Genomic DNA, 24,542 nt, shown 5'->3' with positions numbered 1-24,542 from the left:
TATTATTTTGCTATTAAGCAAACAAGATGACAAATTAGGGACTACCAAACATGACTAGTAATATTCATATTCTTTGCAAATGCAAGTGCTATAACCAGATAACAGTTAAACTTATCTTTAAAGCCATCTCTTTTCACTGCAGCCTGTACTTCAATATTTTCCTGAACGGGAACAGTCTAAGTTGAGATTGCAGTAAACAGAAGTAGGACTGTTTATATTAGTTTATGAAAGCATTACATGAAGTCATCTAGTTTTACTAATTTTTTCAACTGCTAAAAAAGCATCAAAACAACTTGTTTTCTCCAATGACAAATTTCTACCTCAGTATAGATCATTTATTTGTAAGAAAAATGTATCCAACAGAACTAGAAATTTGTCTTTTTTCTTGTTAGCTCAAACTTTTCTACTTGTCTAAACCATAGGGCAGAAATCTGTTGAAGAATCACTCCATGTTTGGAGAACTGTTCCATTTGTAGAAGTACCTGGTCACAATTACCAGATCGCTTATTTGATAAAATCATCATCCTGTTTTTCAATTTAATACATCTATAGACCCTAAAGACTACGAGATTGCTGACCAGTTACTTTACAATTCCATTTTAAAGCTTTGTTTAAGGGCTTTATGCTCTGCCCCAGTACATACTGTGACAGCTGTTTGTAAAATAAAAAACAGTCACTGTCAATAGCAAGATAAATTCTCCCCCTGTTGTTTTTCATCTCAAATGCCTTTTTAGGCACTTTGTTGAAAACAACAGGGCAAAAAAAGGGTTTTACAAAAAGGTTTAATACTAGAATAACTTTTCTTTTGTATCTTCTCTTGCAGTTTCCAAATAGCTATATAGAATTTCTCTACGCAAATCAAAAAGAATGATCTTTAATGTTCCTGAATACAGCACAAAAACATTCCTTTAAAAAAGGATGATTCCAGCCTACAGCAAACTTTGCTCAGGATATGTTCTAGGGCCAAGAGATGATATTAAACCATTCCCTTAGACATGAAGTTGCTCAGAGCGTTGCCTTGCAGGTGGTCCATGATACAGTATCACTCCAAAAAGTGCTGAATAGCTCTAAAATCCTTCTGGCTTGCCTACCTAGGAAAGCTATAGCAAAATAATCCAGGGTGTGAGTTTAGTAATTGTACTCTATGCTTCACTAATTCCCTGAGTAGACAATTATCCAGCATCTCAAAGCACGCATAATCAGTCTTTTCTCACACATAGTCAACAAAGCATTTATAGCTCCTTCAGTAGCACGTGGAAAGTACTAGTACGAACAGAGGACATACACTTTCTATTATGCAAGTTACAAGTGATATTAATAACCCCAAACCTCAAGTTTCAAAATTTTTTTTTCTAGGAGAAAAAATGGATAAAAGGAAATGTAGTAGTAGTCAAATTTGGAGTCTTTCCCATATGTAACTGGATTGGAAAGACAATGCAATTCAAAAGCAGAGAAGTATTCTTTTTTTTTTTTTTTTCCCAGTCCTGTCACATATTCCTTCTTTCATCTTCTCTTCCAGCTCCCAGACCCCCCCCACCTCCTTTAAATCTTTCTTATTTTTTCAAAACTTTTCTCTAAATCTCTGACTATATTCCTCTACATGGCTTGATTGTGCCCTGTCTCTGGCCTACTATTTATTCTCAGTAGAAAGAATAAATTGCACCTTATTCTTCACTAAATCCTTGAGTAGGAAATTATCCTGCATCTCAAAACACGTATCACGTATGAGTGGAAGTCAAGCACATGGGAGTAGTGAGTGGGCTGGAATGAATGACCTGACTAACAAACACCCACTGCAGGAGGAAAAGAGTAGAAGCAGAGCAAAATGTTCTACTTAGCACAGACAACCATGAAATCATGGCAGGCAGGCTTGGATTTTTATGCCAAGGTACGCAGACTTTAGAAGTGTGCTATTGCTCAATAGAGAAGTAGATAGGAAGACCTGAAGAAGAAAAATTTTCAGGGTTTTTCCAATCCCCATCACTTAGTGAACCCTTACCTTCCAAGAGTGGAAACCACAAGAGCTTATTTCATCATTGATTTTGTTACAACTCTGCAGGAAGCTAAAGAGTTAAAAAAAAAAAAAAAAAGAGGAGTCCTGGCCTGATAATTAATGCAGATCATTGCAGAAAATACCATCAGACATCAGTTTTCAAGACAGTACAGAAACATTTATACAGGGGGGATGACTGTTGTTGTGCCTGTATAGTATGGCTGGCATCTGGAACTATGAAAATAATATTTTTCTGGTACAAAATAGCAGGGTCTTTCTCTTGCCATGAAGACTGTCTACTTCTTTATATCACAGGTTCTAATGATTATTTTGCTGGCTGGGAGGGATTTGATAAGCTCCAAATAATTCTAATCGTCTACGATATCCAAAAGCAAAACTTCAGGAAGCCAATTTCTACAAAGCAGAGAAAATAAATCCCTCTCTCTGCTGCTTGTATTTTCCAATCCTATCCCAGCGACTTTTTCTGACTAATGCATTTGCAAAGCTTCTTACATTAGGCTGTGTCCATTTTTCTTTCTGAAGTGGTGACTCTGCAGGTCAACTTATCTAATTTAGAGTCTAAAGCAGACATGTATTTTGTGCATAATTTTCCCTATTTGCTGCCAGACAGTTTGAGCTTACCTGTGCCTACAGGACAGAAGAGATGTCTCCTGGACCCCGATGGCCATAAAATCATTTTCCTTTTTTTTTTTTTTTTCAATGGAGAGTTTTCCCTATTTCACATCTTCCCATACTAAATCTTCCTTTGTTCATGAATCAAACTAGAAAGAAGCTTTTAGTTCTTTATTTAAACTATTAGAGTAACAGATCAGTTTGTGAGCTTTCTTGCTAACATCACTTTCTACCCAGTTTTTATTTTCAGTCTTCATTTGCTCTTTAAAATGCCACCCTGAGTACTTATGCTTTATAAGAGCGATCCATACTTCTATAATTACATAAAATAGCTGCAAGTATATTATGTATCCTCACCACAAATAGTTATTTTTCCCACCTAACTTAGTTTTATGTAATTTTAGCCTATCCTTTCTTCAATAAGAACAATGAATTGGTGCCAAAGATTCTAGACAAAGTAACAAATATTTATCAATCAATATTGCTCTCTTGGCGCTCAGATGTTACTTGGATAGACAGCAGTGTTTTAAAATATCTGTTAGCTAATTCCACTTTAACTGACAGATAGTTTTAGAAATATCTACATTGATACACACAAGAAGCTCACAAAATAGATTTCAAATACCAGATGACACAAACAATATTGCTGAAATCTGCCTAAAAGCTGTATGTCCAGGAGTTTGTGCAACACTTGTAAATTCTGTATCTGATTTTGATCAGATTTTTCATTTTCTAAACAGGAAATCCACATATAAATATTTAAGGCAGAACTGTATACCTTTTATTCCATTGCTGTTTGCAAACGGAAAGAAAACCCTGTCTCAGACATATTCCGACCTCACTGCCACTAAAACATGAAACTATTTGTTTTGCTAGTTCATACACAGTAAGATATAAGACAGAAAACAGGCACCTGGAAAAGGCAAACATAAGTATGAAATATTGAAAGCAGAAATTAGACAGGAGAATGGAGCTGGAAAAAACAACGTACAAACCTAAGTTTCTCATCCCAAATAAGCTTGTTTTGACTAGGAGATTCAGGTGCTTCAAGCACAAATTAAAACTGAGGGCCACAGGACACATTTGAGGAACAAGTAATTTAAATCTACAAAAACTAAGGAAGATTCCTGCGAATATGCAGAAGAAAAGAGCAAATCAGAGGAACTGTAACTTGAAAACAAAAAATAAGTAGCAGCAGAAATCCTTATTCTATAAACTACATATTTACTATACAAAAATCTGTGGTAGAGCTGAGGTTTGTAAAGACACTGTACACTGAAAACAGAGATGGATATCTGTTAACTTTCAGTTTGAGGATATACAAGTATAAATGAAAGAGCAGAGGTTTTTCATATCTAGCCACACAAAGTTACTTGTTAAAATACTGGGCAGGCCTAAAGTGGAAGAGTAGCTGAGGAGTTTATGAATGTAAATGGCTGATAAGAACGAAAAGAACCTGGTTAACTAAGAAAAGTACCTGCCTTTCTATAAATTTCCAACTCCAGTATCTTACCACTGACACATGGCAATTTTCTTCTTCTGTCAGTACTTGTACCAAATGGTTTAGAATATTCTATTTCTTCAAATGACCAAAATATTTTTCTTCTTCTTTATGGAAAAAGTACTTTGCTATTACACAAAGCTTTAGCAACCAAATGAATACTGGCTGTACAATGCATCAGCCAGCCCCAGGAATATCTATCCCATAAAACATATCGCCCTAAGGATAGCTTTTGGATAGATGATGCATAATTGCCACTGTTGCAAATTCATAGTATTTTCTACTCCTCAAACTTCACCTGGAAAAGAAAGACTTCAATCATAACAGGGACTAGGCTGATTTAAATTGGGGGGGCTTATTAGAAGTACCCTTATGTGCAAGGTTTCTGGTAGCAACAAAGAAATGTAATGGGGTAGGAATTTAACACTCCTGTACTGGGAATAAGGATATGGGCACATGCCTTCCTGTGTGTATTCTTTGCCCCAAGCAAAGGGGTACCCCCATCTGGGTACTCCCCATCACCCCCTGTCGGAGTGGGGGGATGGGCCCGGAGTAACGACGGAGTCTCAATATGAGTATGATCGTTCTCCCCTTTATTAGAGCTTACACAAAGTATATATATCGACAAGCAATACGCATGCGCTAGCAATAGTTACATGATTGGTTACAGTTTCTGTCCACGCGCATAAAGCGGATATATGATTGGTGCAAGGTTGCTGTCCACGCTCCGTCGACATTTATGGAACCTAGTTCCATCCAGACTTGTTTACCCGTTTTGTGAATACCTTCTTTTGTAGTGCTCAAGGCCGCTGCAAGGCTCGCTCGCCTTGGCCTACATTCCTTCCCTTACCCTGAGAACGGGATTGCTCATCCCAATCAGATCATGCCCTCTCTCGCTTAACCATTCCTCCACAACCCCCGCCTGCCCCTTCTGCTCTAACCTCCACACCTCTTATTTCTCCTAATGCAGAGATGAAACTCTCTGCACTTTAATGCTCAAGCACTCTCCATCCGCACATCCTATCCCCTTCCCCAGTTTTCTTAAGGGTTTCACTTCAGAGCCTCACAGTCACTTCTGTGGCACCAAATCCCCCAGCCCTTCTCTCTCCCCGGCTATTCCTGCGGGCCACCGACACCAGCTGCTGACTTTGGCTCCGCTCGGCAGCTGCCTGAGCCTGCTACCTTGCCTGGCCCTTCAGGGCAAACCAGTGTCAGGTCTTAGTGTTGGGGGAGACTAAAAATACCAGTGCTGTACTTATGAAAACACCATGAATGGGGAAAGAGGCCATGTCTAGGAAAGAGGCAACTTAAGAGTTGCATAAACACAGCTACTGTGACTCAGGTTCAGCAATACATACCCAAAATTTGCAATGGCCAAGGTTAATACTTTAATTTTTTTCTTCCAGACAATTCTGGAACATAACAAATGCAACTGATGTCTCCAAAACAGATCAATGCTGCCTCAAGACCATCAACAGAGTTCAAAGTTACCATAATCTCTTCGGATTCAATGTGGGAGAATTTGAAAATACTTTACACAATCAATTCAAACTTTTAAAGACAGAGAAAATCTTTTCCAAGCTCCAGAAAAGCTCCAGCTTCCAGCTGACAGCAAAAATCCAAGGGTTTTCCCCCCTAAACATTGGCTGCGCATCTTGTTATTTCCTGTGACTGACTGGATTTTTGAGTTCTTTTACTTTTATTCCAATACTTCTAAAGCTGCTTTTATTCTCTATGTGATATCATCAGATGTTCAAGATTTAGAGTCTATGTCAGCAAAAAAAACCAAAAAAACCCCACAAGGTTTTCCATTTTTCTCAAATCTGATGCGCACCAACTTGCATTCAACAAAAGACCTGTCAGTAGCTCCATTATCAAGTACAGTAATAAGCTTAGCTTTCTGTGTGCACTTCTAAGACATTTCCCATAGGATCGACACAAATGCTTCCTTGTTAAATCTTGATTTGAGATTGTGGTCTTTTTATCTGCAGGCTGCAAGGTACTTCAAAATCTCTAATACTGGAACCTTTGGTTATCAGTTGAGTGATGATATACAAAATTGCAAATACGCTGATTACAGAATCATGAGCATTTTACATAAGGAGCACAGCAGAGATGTGCAGATAGGGAAATTCACCCACTTGCAGAAGGAGTTACGAGTACCTGTACTAAAAAGATTTATGGGGTTTCTGCATGTTATCTGAAACAATGAAACCTTCCACATGAACCCTACGATTACTTAAATCTCCATGAACTTAGGAAGTCTTTGTGTGAGGGGTTGTCAAGTCTCCGTAAGTTTCAGAATTATTTTATTTATATTTTTAAGCACTGCAGCCCAGTTAGATACTTCAACGATATTCATGCACTTTATAAGTTTGAAGCATATTTTTGTGCCTGCACATTTCATGTATATTTTTCTAAATAGCTTACAACTTGAGTATTGTTATTTCTTTTTTCTTTTTTTCTTTTTTCTTTTTGGTACCAGCAGCAGTATTTACAATTGCATGGGGAGAGGAAAATATAAAAGGGTGCATCTAACCTATGCAGTCCATTTCCCTTCCATTAGGGACCATCCTCCTCCTAAAATCAAATTAAATGGTATTATGCATTAGCAGCAAGTAATCAAATTGTACTTTATTTTACCAGAAAGACTACTTTGTTGGCCTTTTTATTTTGTTAAAAAAAAAAACAAAAAACAGGGATGCACATAAAGAAATTCACCAGTGATGTACTTCATTTATAAAAAGTTCAATTGCATTAGAAATAAGTCAAATATAGCAGAATTAAATTTAAACTGCTATTTAATCTTCTTCCTTTGTCCTTAAAGACATCCTTGTAAGATGTGTGCTGTTTTTCTTTCTTATAGATATTTTTCAATTTTATGTAAGAAATACAAAAAAAATCCTTTTATTGAAGTTATATTTTTGTGTGTGCATGTTTGTACAGGCATGTGCAGTTATAGGTAAATGTGTACGTGTACACACATGACTGTTGGCAAAATCCTTTACGTATTATCACAAAATGGTTTTGTGCAAGTATGAAGTCATTGACTCTTCTAGCCTCTTGTACAAAACCCATGCATAAATCATCAGCTCATAATAAAATATGAACTACAGGGGAAACAGAGACCTCTGTGAAAGGGTTTCTTTTAGTTTGCAGTTCCTGTTAGTTTCAAAGCATACTTGTCTATTTATCGATTAAAGGACAAGATGGATTTCTTTTTCCTTCCTCTTTTTCTTACTAATAACATTTGATCAGAGTCCTTACTTAACTCTCCTTCTTTAATTATCTGGCAAGGACATGGCATGGTAAAGAAAGCAAATTTGTTTACATAAAAATTGATGAGCCACGTCTAGGAAAAATAAGGAGCTGATCTGTCCCTAAGCTACCTAAGAGAAACAAAAGAGATCACTTAAGCAGCCAAAGCAAAATCAGTGGGTTTTATCATTTATTTCAGTGACAGATACAGGCATCATTTTACACATGTATGGCCAGAGTTTAAGAATAGATACTTCAGTCCAAAGTGTTGATCTAATAATCAAAACTAGGTTACTAGATTTGCAGCTGCTGAAAGTAACCTCCTAAGCACCTCTTTGTTGTCTGAAAACTTCCTATAAACCTGTTTTTCTGTTTTCTCAGCATATACAAAAACTGCCCTGACCTAAACAGCTCTACTCAGATCAAGAAACCAAGAAAGTCTTCAGCGGAGCTCACAGAGGCACTCCAAGAACTCCTCACCGCACCACCAAACGCAACATAAAACACAGCAGTTACTCTCCCTCTCATAAATGCAAGTTAAGTAAAATGCAGAAATCAAAGAAAAGAGAGTGCAATACTAAAGATGTTGTTGTGTTTATAGTTCTTCCAAAAAGCTAGCTCTCAATGACTTTCCATTTAGCGTATAGTCTTGCTGCCTGGCCAGCTGTGGCACCCAAATACTCTGGCTAAGGATCCTATGTTCCCAACCAGCAGTTCTGGATTTCTCTATGTAAGTTCCTAAAACTTAGGCACTGCAGTGCCTGTTCAGGATTTTGTTAGATCTGACCCCGATTCCCAGAATCTGGGTCTAGAAATAGCTTGCAAACATTTCTCCTTAAGATTAATAAAGAAAAACAAAGTGCACTAAATCAGACAACACAGTTTTATGTTGGTAGAAGAAAAAAGAGCAAACTGAAGACTAATAGTAAAGGTTACACTTCACTAGTCAAAAGAGGTACAAATCTCTACTTCTGGGGAAATACCAGGGATTCGATTGGAGAGTGAGATGGGTACAGGAGAATATTTAAAATACATTACACTTGGGATTTGTTGCACCAGGCCAGCAACTGAACGCAGTAAGTTAATTATGCTATGCAACCTTTTACTAGGAAATACCCATAAGTACTGGAATATCCTTACCCAGAAAGTTGTTTGCCCATTTTTTACAACAGCAATGCTAACAGCAGAGCTGATAGGTTAGAGGGTAGGGACCTCTAACCTGTACTGCCGCTCAGATGTACAGAGTTTTCTTGTTTTTGTGTTCACATTAGAAACAAACAAAACTTAAAGAACTTGTGGTTTACTACCATGAAAATATAGCAATGTCCAAACAGTTAAAAGGAGCTTTACTTTTTTACAACTCTTACTGGCTTAAACACAAAGCTGTAGTGTCAGTGGCTTTTAATGATATTTTTATGTGACTGCAAAAAAAAAAAAAAGCAAATACAATTAACTTACAAACATTTATTTTTTCTTTAAGTAAAAAACTTAAAAGGAAATAGAGGAAAAAAAAACCTTGTTCTTGGCCTAACAAAAAATTCAGTGTGAAAAATATGCCACATAAAAAGCTTCCAATAGCAAAAGCCATTGGCTGGCTAAACAAAAAATGGAAAGTTTTTTTTCTGAATATTTAATTTTTGCTAACATTTGCTTATTTCCAAGTTTAATTCCAGGTGCGTTAAAAACAAAACAAAACACCCCTCCCTCCCCCCCAAATCCAACTCATTTTTCTCCCCTGCAAATATATTACTGTGGGAAGATCTGAATTGCACTTTATTATTATAAGGCCTTGCAAATCTCACACTTCATGCACAAGACCCACACATCCCCATAGATATAGTCAGGTATCACAAGTCTATGACTTGTCAGCTCACTCCCCATATCTGAACATCAGCTACATTGCTGACTGACAGTTTGGCACATGAGGTGACAGGGGCCACAGCCCTCAATGCCATCCTTTGATGGACACTGTAGGCCACTGCATTCAAAGGAGCCCTATAACATATGCGGAGCCAAGAGCAGCCTACAACCATTCAGATGTTGGTTATGAAGATGATGGAATCAAACTCTTCCTGTGAGCTCATCTAAAGATGTAATAGGAGTAACAGCAACACCATGGTGGTTTGCAAGGTTCAAGATGGGCATTAGGGGGTGGGGAAAAAAAGAAAAAGAAAGGAAGGAAGAAAGAAAAAAAAAAGACCTCCCCTCCCCCCACCAAGACTTTTGGAGGGTAAGGGCAGCACTGGAACAGTTGCCCAAGGAGGTTGCAGAATCACCATCCATGGAAGTTTTTGAGACTTGGCTGGACGACGCCACGTCTAACCTGAGCACGTGCTGCTGACAGCCTCACACGGGGAGGGAGGTGGGCTTCATGCCCCCGCAGGCCTCTGCCACTCAAACCTTCTGCAGTTCGACAGTCACGTCATACAGACAGCAGTTTGGCTAATGCTCATGTTAAACCTCTAACGCAGCAAGTTCTAGATGTGTGACAAATTCTTACCACCCAGAAAAGAGCTGATGAACAACTCTGTGACTTCATTCCTGACATTTTTGCTTCCTGGCTGCTCGCTAAACTTTGCGGAATAATTTTTTAAAAATAAGTAGTGATTTTAGGATTCTCTCTTTGTGAGTGGCTAACTTAAGATACCTGACAGAGGCTTAATATTTAAAAGATCTTGAGAAAATCCTTCAGCTTAAGTTGTATTAGCTTAGGTATTTGAAAAGTGAGACACTGATTAATCAATCAGTTACATAGGAAAACACACACAAGCGACCGTGAACTACTAGCACTGTTACCAAGCGTGGTGCCAACTAACATTTGAGTTGCCACCAATAAAAGTGAGCTATAGTGGTTTTAAACATAAATTTGGCACTAGATGATTATTTCTGATGTATGCCTAAATGATTTCATCAGGGAACACCTTATGCTTCCATGCTTAAAGCAGAGAGCTGTGCTCCTGTTGGCTGTGCATGGTGGGGAGAGGGAATGGGCAGTGCTAAGGGTACATACTTGCCACCACATCTTTAAGTTAAAATGATCTACCCAAAGCTTAAGCAGCAATTTCAGTGCTTTCAAGTTTTGGTTGTATAGAAAAATTTTTTTGCCTCTCTTCTCTATTTAAAAGTAATGTCAAGACCTTGGCAGAACAGAGTAAGAGGTAGGTTCATAGAAGACAGCTTAGCTCTATACTGTATAATATGTATTCTATCAAAAAAGTAACAGAATCATAGACCTGGACTATAAGTAAATACCAATACCTTCGGACTACAGAAAAGTTTTGGAAGTCTGCAATACAGAATCATTATCTCTAACAAATACTGTTCAGACTCTCCTGACAGTTTTTTTTTTTTTTTTTTAAGTAAGTAAACAGGTTGACACCATGGAAGATATTTCATTTATCAGTTACAAAATAGCGATAAAAATGAATAGAAGCATCCAAAATGTGCATTTAAAAAAAAAATCTATATTTTTTCGTAGTTCATCAAGAATTTCATTTTTGCAGAAATTCATTTCTCTTTGGAAGTTTCTCTTTTTTGTTGCACTAACACTGTAGCTACATATTTACAGACACTTTTTATTAAGCTTTTGTATTAAGCTTCTTGTATTTAGAAGCAATGTGGTTTGGTTCAGTATGTATAGTTAGCAAATAAGCAAGCATATGGCACCAAATGAAGGAGAATTGCAAATCAAGCAATCCTGTTGTCAAAGTTTTTCTGAAAGATACTTGATATTTTAAAAGGTAAAATGATCCCACTTGACTTATGAAAAATAAAAATACATAAATTAAAAGCTACCCAGAGACTAATTTTTTAATAGAAAACTCTTCAAGACTGACCAAACTGAGGCCTTGATGTTGATTTTTTGTATTTCTGAATGAACAAAGATTACTTGCTTTTTAGCATTTAAAAAAAAAAAAAAACCCACAGTGAATCTCTGTCCTTTACAGCAGTAACAAAACAGTTTCTACCCTCTCTTGCATTGTGGTGCAGGAAGAGTTCTTCAGTTTACAAAGACAACAGTAACTTCTCTGTATACATCATTAAGGAAGGGGAAAAAAAAAAAAAATCAAATACTTCTGTCATGTCTAAGCTGACCCAGAATCACCACAATGAGGAATGCAGAGCTGAAGTTCCACTCATCCCACTTCATTATCTAACATAAAAATTTTTTTGATTCATCCTCTGTTCTCAGACAGGTTGATAAAAAGCTGTATTATTAGAATCTGTGTTACTCTTTTTGCTGTTGACTGACAATTTCATGTTTGAAACTGTAGTATAAACAAAAAAAAGATGTAGTCCCCACTCCTTGATATTTTAATATTGGGCCACAGATAGGCAATTCTTGAAGATCTGTTCATATACCTACTTACTGAGGCCTAGGTATTATACTAAAAGGCAGATATATTAGAATCAGGATTTGTTTTCATATTCTCCTTTGTATTCATAAAATCATTTGACCACTGAACCATTTTCATTAAGCATTTTTGTTTTCTTATTAAAAAATATAGGGTTCTAATACAATTAATCTTTATGATATTGAGGTTACATCAGGTATTTGGTGTTATTTGTATTCTCATAAAGTATATCAATAATATAATCGTTATTTTTCCATAAAAATAGTTTTCCGTTAAATAAAAAAAAATATATATAGTTCCTAGGTATTTAGTCTGTTAATGCAATCCTTGAGACTACAGAAGTGATTAAATGAATAAAAGCATTTCTTTCTTATGTTTGGGCATTCAGAATAATTGTACTATTTTTATAAAATATTTCATATGGTTTTAAAAAGGTGCAGATAGATTGAGTATGGTCAAAAGTCAGCCTTCATGTACTGTAATCTGAATACTGCTGGACTTCAGCAGCAGTCTCACCGTCACAAAATAACACTTTTTAAAAATTTAACTTTTATTTAGTTTGAGTAATTATTCTGAAACAAGTATATTGCTTATTAAGAAGTTTAAACAAAAGTTATCATATTTAAGCATTCTGAACTTATTTTTCCCTTAAGGATGCTACTAGAAAGTAATCACTTTTATTTAAGCAACACTGAAGCAACAAACTCATTTTTAAAATGTAATTTGTTATAAAATATTTGATAGTGCATTAAACAGAGAAGGGGATCATAAAACTGAATGCAACAATTTAGAGGAAAAAATAAAATGAAGCTGCAATCCACCACTGCCGGTTCAAAATATTATGCAACACATTACTTGTATGATTACAAATATCAGCCAGAGTTTAATATTATAACTGATTAAATGCAACAAGACCTGGTAAAAATCGATTTTTTTCTTTCCTTTTTTGTTTTTTTTTTTCCATGCACTTAAGACAAATACAAATGCTGTTTCTAACTTTAGAATTATGAAAGGGACCCTTAAATAACCCCCACTGAGATGAGTATTAGGTTTTTATAGACATCATTATTAACATAGCAAATGTATGGATTTTTTTGAAGTATATTGGTAATTGCTACTCAGCAAATCAAGTGGATTAGAGGCATATCCTAAATTAGTTCAAAAGTTCAAAGAAATATAAAACAGGATTATAACACCACCGTGTTAATGTAAGTGATTATTGGTGTATATGGGAAAACACTAAATATATTAAATATTTAAATAAAATTATACTCACTAAGCTAAAAATGAGAATCATGTTAAATACAAGCCTTCAGTCCAAATCCACAGTCTTTTCTTAAGTAAATCTACCACTGACTGCAAATTAAATGTTCCAATGTCTTGGGAATAATAGTTTTCCATCGCAGTAAGAAAGTAACGGATACTGTTTGAAATAAAAGCCAAAATATAAAATGACAATAGATTTGTTTGCTGGTTTTCGGTTTTATTAAAATATAGAAACAAATTGTAATGACCTTAATGTTCACATTGGGTCTACATTTAGTTATTTATTTGCACTTTATATCAGTTTAGAGCATCAAACAAGAGGCTTTTGGTTATAATTTCAATAATGTTTTTGCAGTGGGGTGGCTCACTAAAGAGGCGCTTGGTGCACTGTTTTTAGCACTGGGGTTAACATGCACACTGCAGAATAAAGCTTTATGGTATTTTTAAAAGATCATATAAAAGAGGAAACATATTCAAATATCACAGGAGAACAGAATCCAGATCTTGGGTCAAACAAAAATTTAGCTCTAAAATACAGCTAACACAGTAAACGCATTAAAAGAATAAACAAGAGCCTGAAACCATACTTTTGACAACATAAACAGAAAGAGGATGTGGCCATCTAAGTTCTTGTTATATCACAAATATTTTGTCTTTTGGTGCTCAGAAATGAGGTGCACTCAGAAGGCTGTAACTGGGGGCACTCCCCTCCCCCCAAAAAAAAGAAAAAAAAAAGAGGAAAGGCATTTTTCCAAAGATTAACTGAGGCACCTAACTCTGGGAGGGGGGCATGTTATTTCTAAACTTTCCATTATGACTGATAAACTCCTGCCTGAAGTTTGTCATCAAAGAATCAGAATAAGCCCCCAAAACACTGTTAAAGTGCCCCTCAGAAAAAATTAAATGAAAGCAGCTGTAACTGCAGGTGTCTGTCTGCAACAAACCAAACCCAGAGTACAGCACGTCTCTGGTTTCCACATTTGGCACAACCACCTGAGAAGAAAATGTGTGCAAATCACAGCTTTCTGCTCTGTGCATCCTGATGATTCACAAGTGCATCTACATCCAGCTTCCTCCAGCCAGCTATTAGACTACATTATTTTTAAGGGACAGTTAAGGGGGACAGTCCACTATCTAGCATGATAAAAAAATGGTTGGAAAATTAGACTTATTTCATTGCTCAAAGAGAAAATCCTTTATTAGGTACTGCAGGACAAAGGATTTGCAACTATCTGTTATTTGAGAAATATGCTGTTGCTGCAATTTATCTCACTGTATGGGGCTTGAAAGATGCACAGTGGTACTCCGAACTAACTTTTAAAGAAAACTGCATGGAATTTTCATGACATTGGGAGTATTCTTTAAACTTACGCAGAGAAAATTGATTTTTGATACAGTTATGAATTACATACGGGGCTGCAAGACTGTTCAAAAGGCTCTTCTTTGCTTCAGTGGTTATGATTACTTTTGACAAAATTAATCATAATAATTTATAATGATTACTCCAGACAGATGACTAAAGTATCTATTTAGTCCTTGAACACTGTTACTTGAACTAAAGGAGCTTTCCTTTGTTAGACACCCAATCTGAAAATACATGAGTATACGTATAGCTTTCCTTACATTAACAGTCCTATTGGTTTCAATCTCAACAGGATCCCTTATGCAAATAATATGACGTGTGAATAGGTGCAATAAGTAGTCCAGACCAAAGCTTAATTTACAATGGCATAAAAAAACTCCAGGAATGTATTAAAAAAAAAAGTTGAAAAATGTCCTTATGAAAGCTTTATAATCTATAATTTATTGTCCTAGTCAGATGGAAAGGTACAGAGGTTCTGAGATTCACAAGAGACTCTAGATCTTCACTCTGCACACTCCAACATAAAACTATGAAGCTATTTAGATAAAGGAAGGGATAATAAGGTGTATTGGGTATTGTTCCTTTGTCAGACCACATAAAACTCTGTAATCAACCCCTGCTGCTAGAATAAGCTTTTCACCGATCCTTATAATTACTTGAATTTCTACAAAAGTAAAAAATACTTAACCCACTTCAGAATTCTCAAAGAATGAATATTTCAATATAAACCCAAGCAAAAAACATTTAACTAACTGCCAGATATTTTGGCAAAGGAAGGAAGTATCAGTGCAAACAACAGGATATAGATCCCTTACTGCCTACTCACCAGGTAATTAGTACTTACAGTCTACTGGAGTTAAATTTGCAGCTCATCCACAGAAAAAGAAACCCAAAACTAAACAAAGCACCCCAAAACTCTTCACTAAACATCAGCAATGCTGCCAATCTATTTCATTAAGTGCAGGGTCACGAGTACTTAAGTATTAGAACAAAAAATAGAGAGAAAATACTTTTGTGGATAGGAAGAAAAAACAAATTTAGAAGAATACAACACATCTTTATCTTTTATGCATATATCTACACATAGCTATGAAATGTAAGTATGTAATACCATAATTTTACACAGATACACACACACACACCCCCCACATACATTAATATATATAAACACCAAAGACCAAAACATGTCTTCAGGCCCTTGTCTTGAAAAGATTATCTGTGCACTTAAGTATCAGCATGAACAATGTTCTCTGCGTGACTACTGTTTGCGTTAATTAGGCCATTAAAAGTGAACAAGAGAGAAGAAAATATGCACAGGATAGGAAAACATAACACGAGAAAGACCAGTTCTGAGAAGAAATCAAATAAGGGAAACTTGAAACTCAACTGATATAGTAGCAATTTAAAATTATTTCAAAGGATATAAAGAAAGTTATTTATTTATTTAAGTGATATCAATTAAGGAAGAGATTGCATAACCAGTTATGAATGTAAAGAAAACTCTTCTGACTTGAAAATATATTTACTACTCATTCCATTCTCTCTACCTGTACGTAGTGGGTTTATCCCACAAACAACATGCTCCCTCTCCCAGCAATACTGGGCACAATAGATGGTATTTCAAAAGCGGTATCAGATTAAGAAAACTCCCAAAGACTAAAATTGGGAAGCATACAGTTTTAGCAAGTTTATCAAGTATTAGTGAGAATTGCTAATGCAAGTGAGAAGCTGAAAAAAAACATTGTTTTGTGAGAAAATACACAGACTATGTTTATTCTTTATGATTTACATGACGAATGCTAAATTTTGTAGAGAAAACTCAAGAGACTCTCATGGGATTTACCTGTATTATTCAGTATGCAGAACTGATCCCCTCGGGTAATTAAAATAGTCTATTTTAAGATAGAAAGCATAGGTAGTATATATTATGAAAACATTAGAGTTTATCAGTATTTTGGAAAGCTATTTTAACATTGCTAGCTGCATCTTACTTCTAAGAAAGAATCCATAATCCAGTTAAGGGCCGGGGGGGGGGGGGGGGTGGTGGGAACAACACCCCCAAAACACCCCCCCCAAGTGCAGTTTTGTTTTGTCTTGACTCAATATAAACACTATCTTACACCTTCAGACATCTATTTTTAACACTATTGATCTATAAAATTTTAAAATAAAACTATACAATTCAATTATAGTTTGCTAAAACTCATTTTTTGGTTCAGCAAACCCTCTCATAGAAGGAAAGCCTTTGAAAAAGAGTTACGTGTCCTCAGAGACACTAAATATATCAATAAATGATGAAAAGAAACAATGTCAAGAAAAAGAAAGCACAAAATACTCACAATTTTGGAAAATAAAAAGGCTAAATATCTAGCAAGTTCTTGTTCAGTATTCAGAATCTTAAAGGTATCAATAAAATACTACAGTTTATATCAGGCCCTTCTGCCAAGCATTTCATCTGAAAAGCTTTGTGCAATTAATTAATAAGTAGAAATAGAGAAATTTTAAGTTTGGCAAAATCCAGAACTACTAGGCAATCAAACTTACACAAGACAGCTACTGAGACAACTGCCACCTTCCACAGGTTACAAGGCAGGCATCACTATGAGATACACATAGTTCACATTGTACTAATTGCACTTCTAGTAATTAGAATTTGGACACTTTGATTTTTCAGAAACACATTAAGTGAGTTCTTACAGCAGAGCTGTGGAAGATCCTGGTTTAGACACTTCCTTTCAAACATTTCTGAAAAGTTCCCCCCCTTAGTGGAAGCCTATGATTTAAATCTTGGCTTTAAATTATGTTCTCCATAAGCAGGCAAAAACATTGGACTCACTACTTTTTTCTTTTTCTTTTTTTTTTTTTTTAAGTGAAAGTAAAACATCCAGAAACTTTTATTTTTCACCACTCTTAGGAGAGACGGATTTTTCATAATTCTTAGTAAATGTGTGTGTAAAACTACGGCAAGATCAGACGCTTAAAACATCTACTCCTATTTCATAGGCTAGTTTCATCAACATCTTTGAACACAAAGTCTCCCTTTTGTGCTTCAGGGTACCCAGTACAATGCACCATTACCAGCTTTATAAGTAACATTTTACTTGTAAAAGTATTTCTTAAAACAAATTCCCAACACTCAGGAAATCAATAAAACCCAGAATTAGAGCATAAAATCAAAGAGACAGTTACACAATTCTGTGTGCGATTGCTGCCCTAGCTCACTGCTATACATCTTCACATCAACCTAATTCATTTGACGCACAGTCTCCACGCAGCTGAGAAAGTCTAGCTTTTTTACTAGTTCTTAGTAAAAGATTAAATACAAACCCCCCTATGTTTAAGTAATGTTAAGGTTGTGACACAAATCAACAAAAGGCAGGAAATTCAAAGATAACACTGACACTCCATGCTTAATTCATGATTGTTTAACAAAAGGGCAAAACAATAGAAGGAACCAATATCAGCTTTGACTTCATTCTGGCGGTGCTCTCGAGCACACAGGTGTTTATCTGGGAGATTATACTGATTCAGGCTCTCCCCTCAGTCCACACAAATGCTGGTGGTTATTTAGCCTTTAACAATACGCTGGGTTGAAAGAAACTTACAAATTCATATTTAACATCCCAACATGCCACGTTGTAATGAAAATCATTACTAGAAAAACAGGTTTTCTACACAATGACCCTTGACAGTCATAAATATATTATTCTATAAACTTTCCAGAAGTAAACAAAATGTACTTGAACCATTATTTAGAATTAGACATAAAAATTAGACCAAACAAAAAAGCTGTTTTACAATGCAATGGAAAAACTTATAAGTAACAAAGGTTATTTTACTTTTAAGCCAACATATTTGAAGGATTTTTCAGTTATATGCATATACACACATTCACCTATTTTAATTTTATCTTGAAATAAATGACTTTGTGATTTACACATGTATAAATAGAGACATTATACTCATATCAGTGGACATCAACATATACTGACAAAACTTTAGCCTAAGATAAAATCTTAACCTGAGAAGCTTTTAACTTAGAAAGGACTCCAAGAGTTGACTTACATACTCTGAAAGGTTTATAGTGGATATCTTACAACAACCTTAACTGTGCAAAATACAGCGCTATGTTTATTGTTTTCTTCACAAGTTAACAACTCTTAACCTATACATCCTTCAATTCTTCTTTGAATGACTTTTTTTTTTTTTAATACAAAGAAACATTTTTCACGGTGGCAAAACAACATAGAAAGTAATGCTGCCTATGACTACAGTATCATGGGCATAGAGGATTGTGTTAATCTTTAAGGTTTCAAAATAAAAGTTAGAATTTTAGTATGCTTTTAAAATACTAATTGCATATAAACATTCCTATCTGTTATTTTTTCTTACTTTTTTATTATGAAAAAACAAATAAAATGAATGAAAGGAATAAAACTATGAACTTTGCATTTCATAGCCTTCCTTAGAGTACAAGCAATTATCTCACATCTATAAGCCTATAGTATTAATTGTGGGACAACAATTGCAGTTTTTGCTAACGTCTTCATTACTGCCTGGTATCTCAAATAAGTTCAAATTGTTCTTGTAATTTAGTGTTTTTTCCAGTTGGACTTCTAAACAGTTACAGCCTTGTCCCTACCAGCCAAAATTCCATCTGGGTAACTACTATTGCATCAAAACATGTTGCTGAACATTTTCAGAGGAGACTTTTGAAATCATATGTATTAGCCTAGCAAGCTGCAAGGATCTGGTTACCAGCCCTAGGTATGTTTTTAAAAACCCAGTGAAAATGCGTACAGTAACAATTGAAAGTTGCACATCCAGATTTTAATCTCCAAAGCAAGCATGATTATGTGTTTAATATATCCATATACACAAAATACACATATTCATACCCCCAAGAGTATCAAGCAGATCAAACAAAGAACCACCATTACACATAGCTGCACGCTCCCATCCCATCACTGCCTCACACAGTTTTGGACACTGTAACATGGGACAAACAGCCCAACTAAAACATTAATGTAGCCACCCTTTCCATGAAACTGATGTAAATAATAATAGATTGTGTTTCTACTGATAAAGACTTACCTATTTTCTGGTGGGACCTAAACAACTGCATGTGGAGTCACAAGCCTTTGTAAGGCAACAGGAAATCACCTGAATGATCCCTCAGGAAATCAGGCTTATGGTTCTTAGCTGATTTCCTCTACTTGCCACAAGCACAAAGCTGCAGAGGACACCTCTAATTGCTCCTTTCCCTCCCTTCCCAAATCACTCCCTGTAGCTGTAACTCTGAAGAGTACTGATAAATCTTTTTCTCCTATAAAACTATACAGACCTTTGAAGAAGAGAGGCATCTTCTTTTATAAAGGAAGCTCAGCAAACAAACTGAACTTGCAGCACTCTAAGGGGCTCGCTTCCACTAAGTTTTCCGGAAATAAATGAGAGAAGGATAAAGAAAAGGGAGAACAGGGTGAAGTCTGGCTCCACCCTGTAACACTCTTGTTAACCTAATTAATATTTACTTGCTATCACATCTTTAACTACCTAAGGCAGAGTTTTGACTTCCTTACAAATCCTAAATTATACTTATAAATTCTGCTTTGCTATAGAGTTTATTTTGTATTTTCAGCTTAGATATCACAAGCAGATGAGTAAATTTGTCAGGCTGGCATGCTGAGATACATTGAAGATTATAATGATAATCAATTAGTCTTAATTGCATCAAAAATCAGTCAGTATTGCAACTATTTTGCTGGATGGCTTACTGATCCTATTAGCATAACCTAAGAGTGAATTTTTTCAGTCAGTACTAAAAGCTTGTATTGACACTATCAACTAAAAGGACTTTCAAAGTCGCAATGACTGAGTGCAATAATGTCGAATGACTGCATAATCCAGTACACTAGTGTCAGGTGAGCTCTAGTCCATAAAAGTCAACTGAAGTTCAGATTGGATGACTATGGTTGCCAACTTAACGATCCAAACACTATAAACATTCTCTACTCATTCATGCTATAAAACACACTTTCCAATTTTCACCTAGGAATGGATACCTCCTTTCTCCATCCCCATTTACTTATGCTTAATTTATCAATGTTTGTTTCTTTGCTTTTGGGAGAAACCCTGTTCTCCTCTCAAAAACTGCAGCCAGTGAAGAGTGAAATCAGAACGAGAAGTCACTGATGGGCAAAATGGATATTCTGTTATTGCCAGGAGAGCTCCTTCTACACTGCTGTAGAAGACAGAGCAGAGCTAGTAGACCTGTAACACCCAAAGGGATAGTCTCACTTCCAACAGAGGTCCTATACCTCTGAACCTATAGTAGAGACATGAAGTATTTTCATTGTCACTTTGCATTTGGCAGAGAATTCCCCTCTTTGAACTTCCAGTAACTGCTTCACCAGTTCACTAGTTCACCAAATTCACAAGTTGTGTGAAGACTCTTATCTCTGCCAGGGAGTAGTGAGACAAGAAAACCTGCATTTTCAATTTTGGGAACATCTATTCTGTACATGCAATTACAAACAACTGCAGAACAGAGAATGTGGGGGTTTGGACCCATCCTTCCTCTCCTCTGGCACGTCCCAGAGCTCCTGCAAGTTTTAAAGACTGTTCATCCAAACAGCATGGGCATAATGCAAGGTGACCTCTGCAGAGCAAATACGCCCTCAATGCACCCATGCAAACCCCACGGAAGTGCAAAATCTGAAGGGGAAAATATATGAACAAGTTTGTGACCACTGGAAAGGTAATTTATCACTTGGACATAGTAATTCTTTATGAAAGCTATGGGGTAAAAAGTTAAAATAAAAAAGAGTGAGAAATAAAATAATTCAAATCAGAAAACTTATGACATGTCTCTAAGACACACAAGTTTGTAAATCCTACTGAAATTTAGGCATCTAAATGGGAGTTAGACTTCTGAAAATCAAGTGTCTTGTTTGAGGTCAATGTGTTATTAGAACAAAAACAACAACAACCCCCCCCCCCAACAGCCTCTGCAAGCACACTCAAGTGCTCAGAAATTTTCCTGCCTACTTAAAATACAAGTTCTGTCCCTCTATGTGGTCCAACAGAGAGAAAGCCTAATCTCTAGGTTCTTCTCTCTATTTTATTATATTAGCATTTTTTAAGGGGAAAATAAAGTTCATTCCATTTCATGGCCTACATTAGGCAATCAATCAACACTCACAGTTGCTTAGTTATGTGTTTACAGTATCTAGAAATGCACGTATATTTTTGGATTTGCTCTCAAATGCTCTCCAGGATGATTTGAAAGGCACTCTACCTAGTCTGCCCAGTAACTGTCAATTCAAAATGGCAGCACATATACTTACAGACTTTCATATTTGCAAGCACGGATATTTTTAAGCATGGCAAACTCTTTTTGCTTTTACTATTTTTATGAAAATGTTTATCTATATATTTCCAACAGCTTTCTAAGAATCCCTATACAAAGCTAGCAAAGATCAGTCTTGACACAAAGAAACAGGCATATTACATACCATAGTCAGTGATCTTACAGGATACTAAATACAGCTCTTTCAGGTTCCGGCCTTCTTTAGCGATCACCTCCACACATCTGGAATATACATACAGTAAAACTTAAAGTTAAAGAAAAATAGATAATCTTTAATAAGTAAAAGCTCAGTCACAAGTGTAAGGTACTGTATATCAATTTCCTCATTTTGTATATTGTTCTATAGAATTCATTGAAAATAAATGCGGCTACAGGTACACACATTAATGACTGGTAAGCTAGAGGAATGTCTTACTTTGCATTGAATATTTTTATACCACTATTTCCATAATATATAATTCTTTGAATACGAGTTACTTGATATATATACAGACAAGTCCTTTGGAAAATAATACAAATGTTAATATGTATTTCTGTATTACTGTATAACTTTGGGAGGTTTCTCTTGCCAGATTTAAGCTTTGAGAGATTTTTTCTGGATAAGAAGAATAAACACATTGTAATGAGGACAAAAGATGAGAAAATGCAATTTTAAATTCATGTTTCTTTCTTCAATGATTACTGCAGAAGTCAGCATTCATCAGGTCATGAAATGCTACATGCCATTAGTGTTCCAATATGTTGCTACAGAAGCTTATACAGATGAGAAGACAGCTCATTTGGCTGCCTTGTCACAATTATGATGAATTTGCAATGAATCATATGTTTTGTCTGTGAATTCCTGTGTTTGATTTCTTGTAAGCAAGAAAGTTAATATGAAAACTAAAATTGTCTTGTAAAATAGGTGTTATAATACATTTTTGACCAAGCCTAAATTAATGTGTTGTTTACAATTGTTGTATTTACAGCTGCATTGTTTAAACAGTATCACTCATAAAAATACATTTTATAAAGTGTATTTTTAGTCCCAATGATGTAAAATGCATCACCTGATCATTAGATCAGCTAATGTAACTATTTTGCAAGTCTGTACGGAGAGACATTTTAAAAAGTGGATTATAATAGGATAAATTGTAGTAATTTCTTTCGATCCAATATACTTCTCTTTAATTTTCAGATCACTTACCGAATTATCTACTCTGGCTATTAAATCAATTCTTCTACATTACACAAAATTAAATTATTTGCTAATTTTGAACAAAAATTAGGTATTGCTGAATTGTTGTAACTTGGAAAATACACCTACGGCCTCAGGAACCCTTTTCCTCCACTTACCACTACCAATAGATATCCCCAGTCTGATATAACTGTTGATGCTGACAATTTTGTTTTTTAAAAGCAGCCACCTAATTCTTATAGCTTACAATAGTACAATAACTGAATCATAGCCTTTCAGAGCTATTTGTCCTCTGTCTTCTTCCTTCTTCTAAAATCCAGAACCAAAAATCACTACTATTAATAAAATACGATGACTCTGAAAGAACACTTTAATCTTGGTTTCTTTATCATTGTTATAACATCATCAGTTTTCAACAGATCTTTTAAAATTGTGTGAACCTCATAGTTAGAAAATTTTTGCAATGCTTGTCCTCAGGAATGAGGTCTTCTTATTTTATGCATAAAATAGAGAAATGTTTTAACACTGTAAACCTAGAAGAAAAACACTTAGAGGAGGGTAAACCTCCAGCTTCATACTTTTTTCAACACACAGCTTCTCTGCTAAGACAATTATCAAGCATGACAAATATTTTTCTTCTAGAAGTTACACCAAGACTATGGTATTTAATATAAACTACTCTAAAAGCTATTCAGTTTCATCAGGTTATTTTCATACAAATCAGATAAGATTTAGAGCGTTAAATACACTCTACAAAGCACATGGAAAGCTTCTGTGATCCTGTAAGATGTCATTTCAAAAGAGGTACTTGTCTTTGTGAACTGGCTTATAGCGATCAACTGGGCTTTGAGAAAGACTTTGTATTATTTATTCCAGAACAATAGTTCTTCATACTGAGATTTTATTATTAATGTTAGTAATATGAATAAAAGCGAAATTATTATCCTATATTTTATTAGACACTACATTTATTAGGTACTGCTGCAAATAACATATCATCAAAAAGTGAATGGATATTGCAATTATAAGAATATTTTATATGCTATTTATTAATACTTATGGCATATATAATTTAGCAGAGAATGAGATTCTAAAACATTTTTTATTTTGGATAAAGCTTCTGAGCCTAGAAAAATATTCAGATGTTTGTATCTAATGACTGTGCTCTGTAAGTTTTCAAATTATTTCAAATCATTTTTTGTTTACTGAGAGACAATTAACTAATCAAAAATACAATATAGCAATCAGTCTCAAACAATACTACCACAAGATAGTCGTGACTACATAAAAGCCTACCTAATTTTCCTTACAATTTCAGTTACACAAAATTTTAATTATATATTGGTCATGGTCAGATTAGTGTTCTCTGCGCATAGTCCTATCTGCCTGTGCATCCTTCAGGATCTGCGGAGGCCTAAGTCTCAGGCTCTGCCTCTTTCCTTGGCTTCACACAAAAAGGGTTTAGCTGCAGAGGAAGAAAGTTGTAGTTTTTGCCCACCCTGACATAACATGGTGCCCAGACAGGGCTTCACCAGCCCTGCCTACAGTGTGGCGGCGGTGGTGATGGTCCATTCACTCGGCAAGCTTGGTACTCAAATGGTGCCCTCTCGTCCTCTCCTGCTGCTGA

The 24,542-nt window shown here is 35.5% G+C and overlaps 1 protein-coding gene across 3 annotated transcripts in view; it reads right to left on the bottom strand.

Moving 5' to 3' along the window:
- FBXL17 (F-box and leucine rich repeat protein 17) overlaps positions 1–24,542 on the bottom strand; it is a 293,008-nt gene that overhangs the window by 78,437 nt on the left and 190,029 nt on the right. For all 3 annotated transcript variants that reach the window (XM_067315805.1, XM_067315806.1, XM_067315807.1), the window contains exon 7: positions 21,884–21,960. In XM_067315805.1, the coding sequence (XP_067171906.1) occupies positions 21,884–21,960 (77 nt within the window). The remainder of the gene's footprint in view (positions 1–21,883; positions 21,961–24,542) is intronic.

This window comes from Apteryx mantelli, chromosome Z (assembly GCF_036417845.1).
Source record: "Apteryx mantelli isolate bAptMan1 chromosome Z, bAptMan1.hap1, whole genome shotgun sequence".
NCBI lineage: Eukaryota > Metazoa > Chordata > Aves > Apterygiformes > Apterygidae > Apteryx > Apteryx mantelli.
Note: the sequence above shows the minus strand (reverse complement) of the source record. Positions and strands in the feature narration are given on the sequence as shown.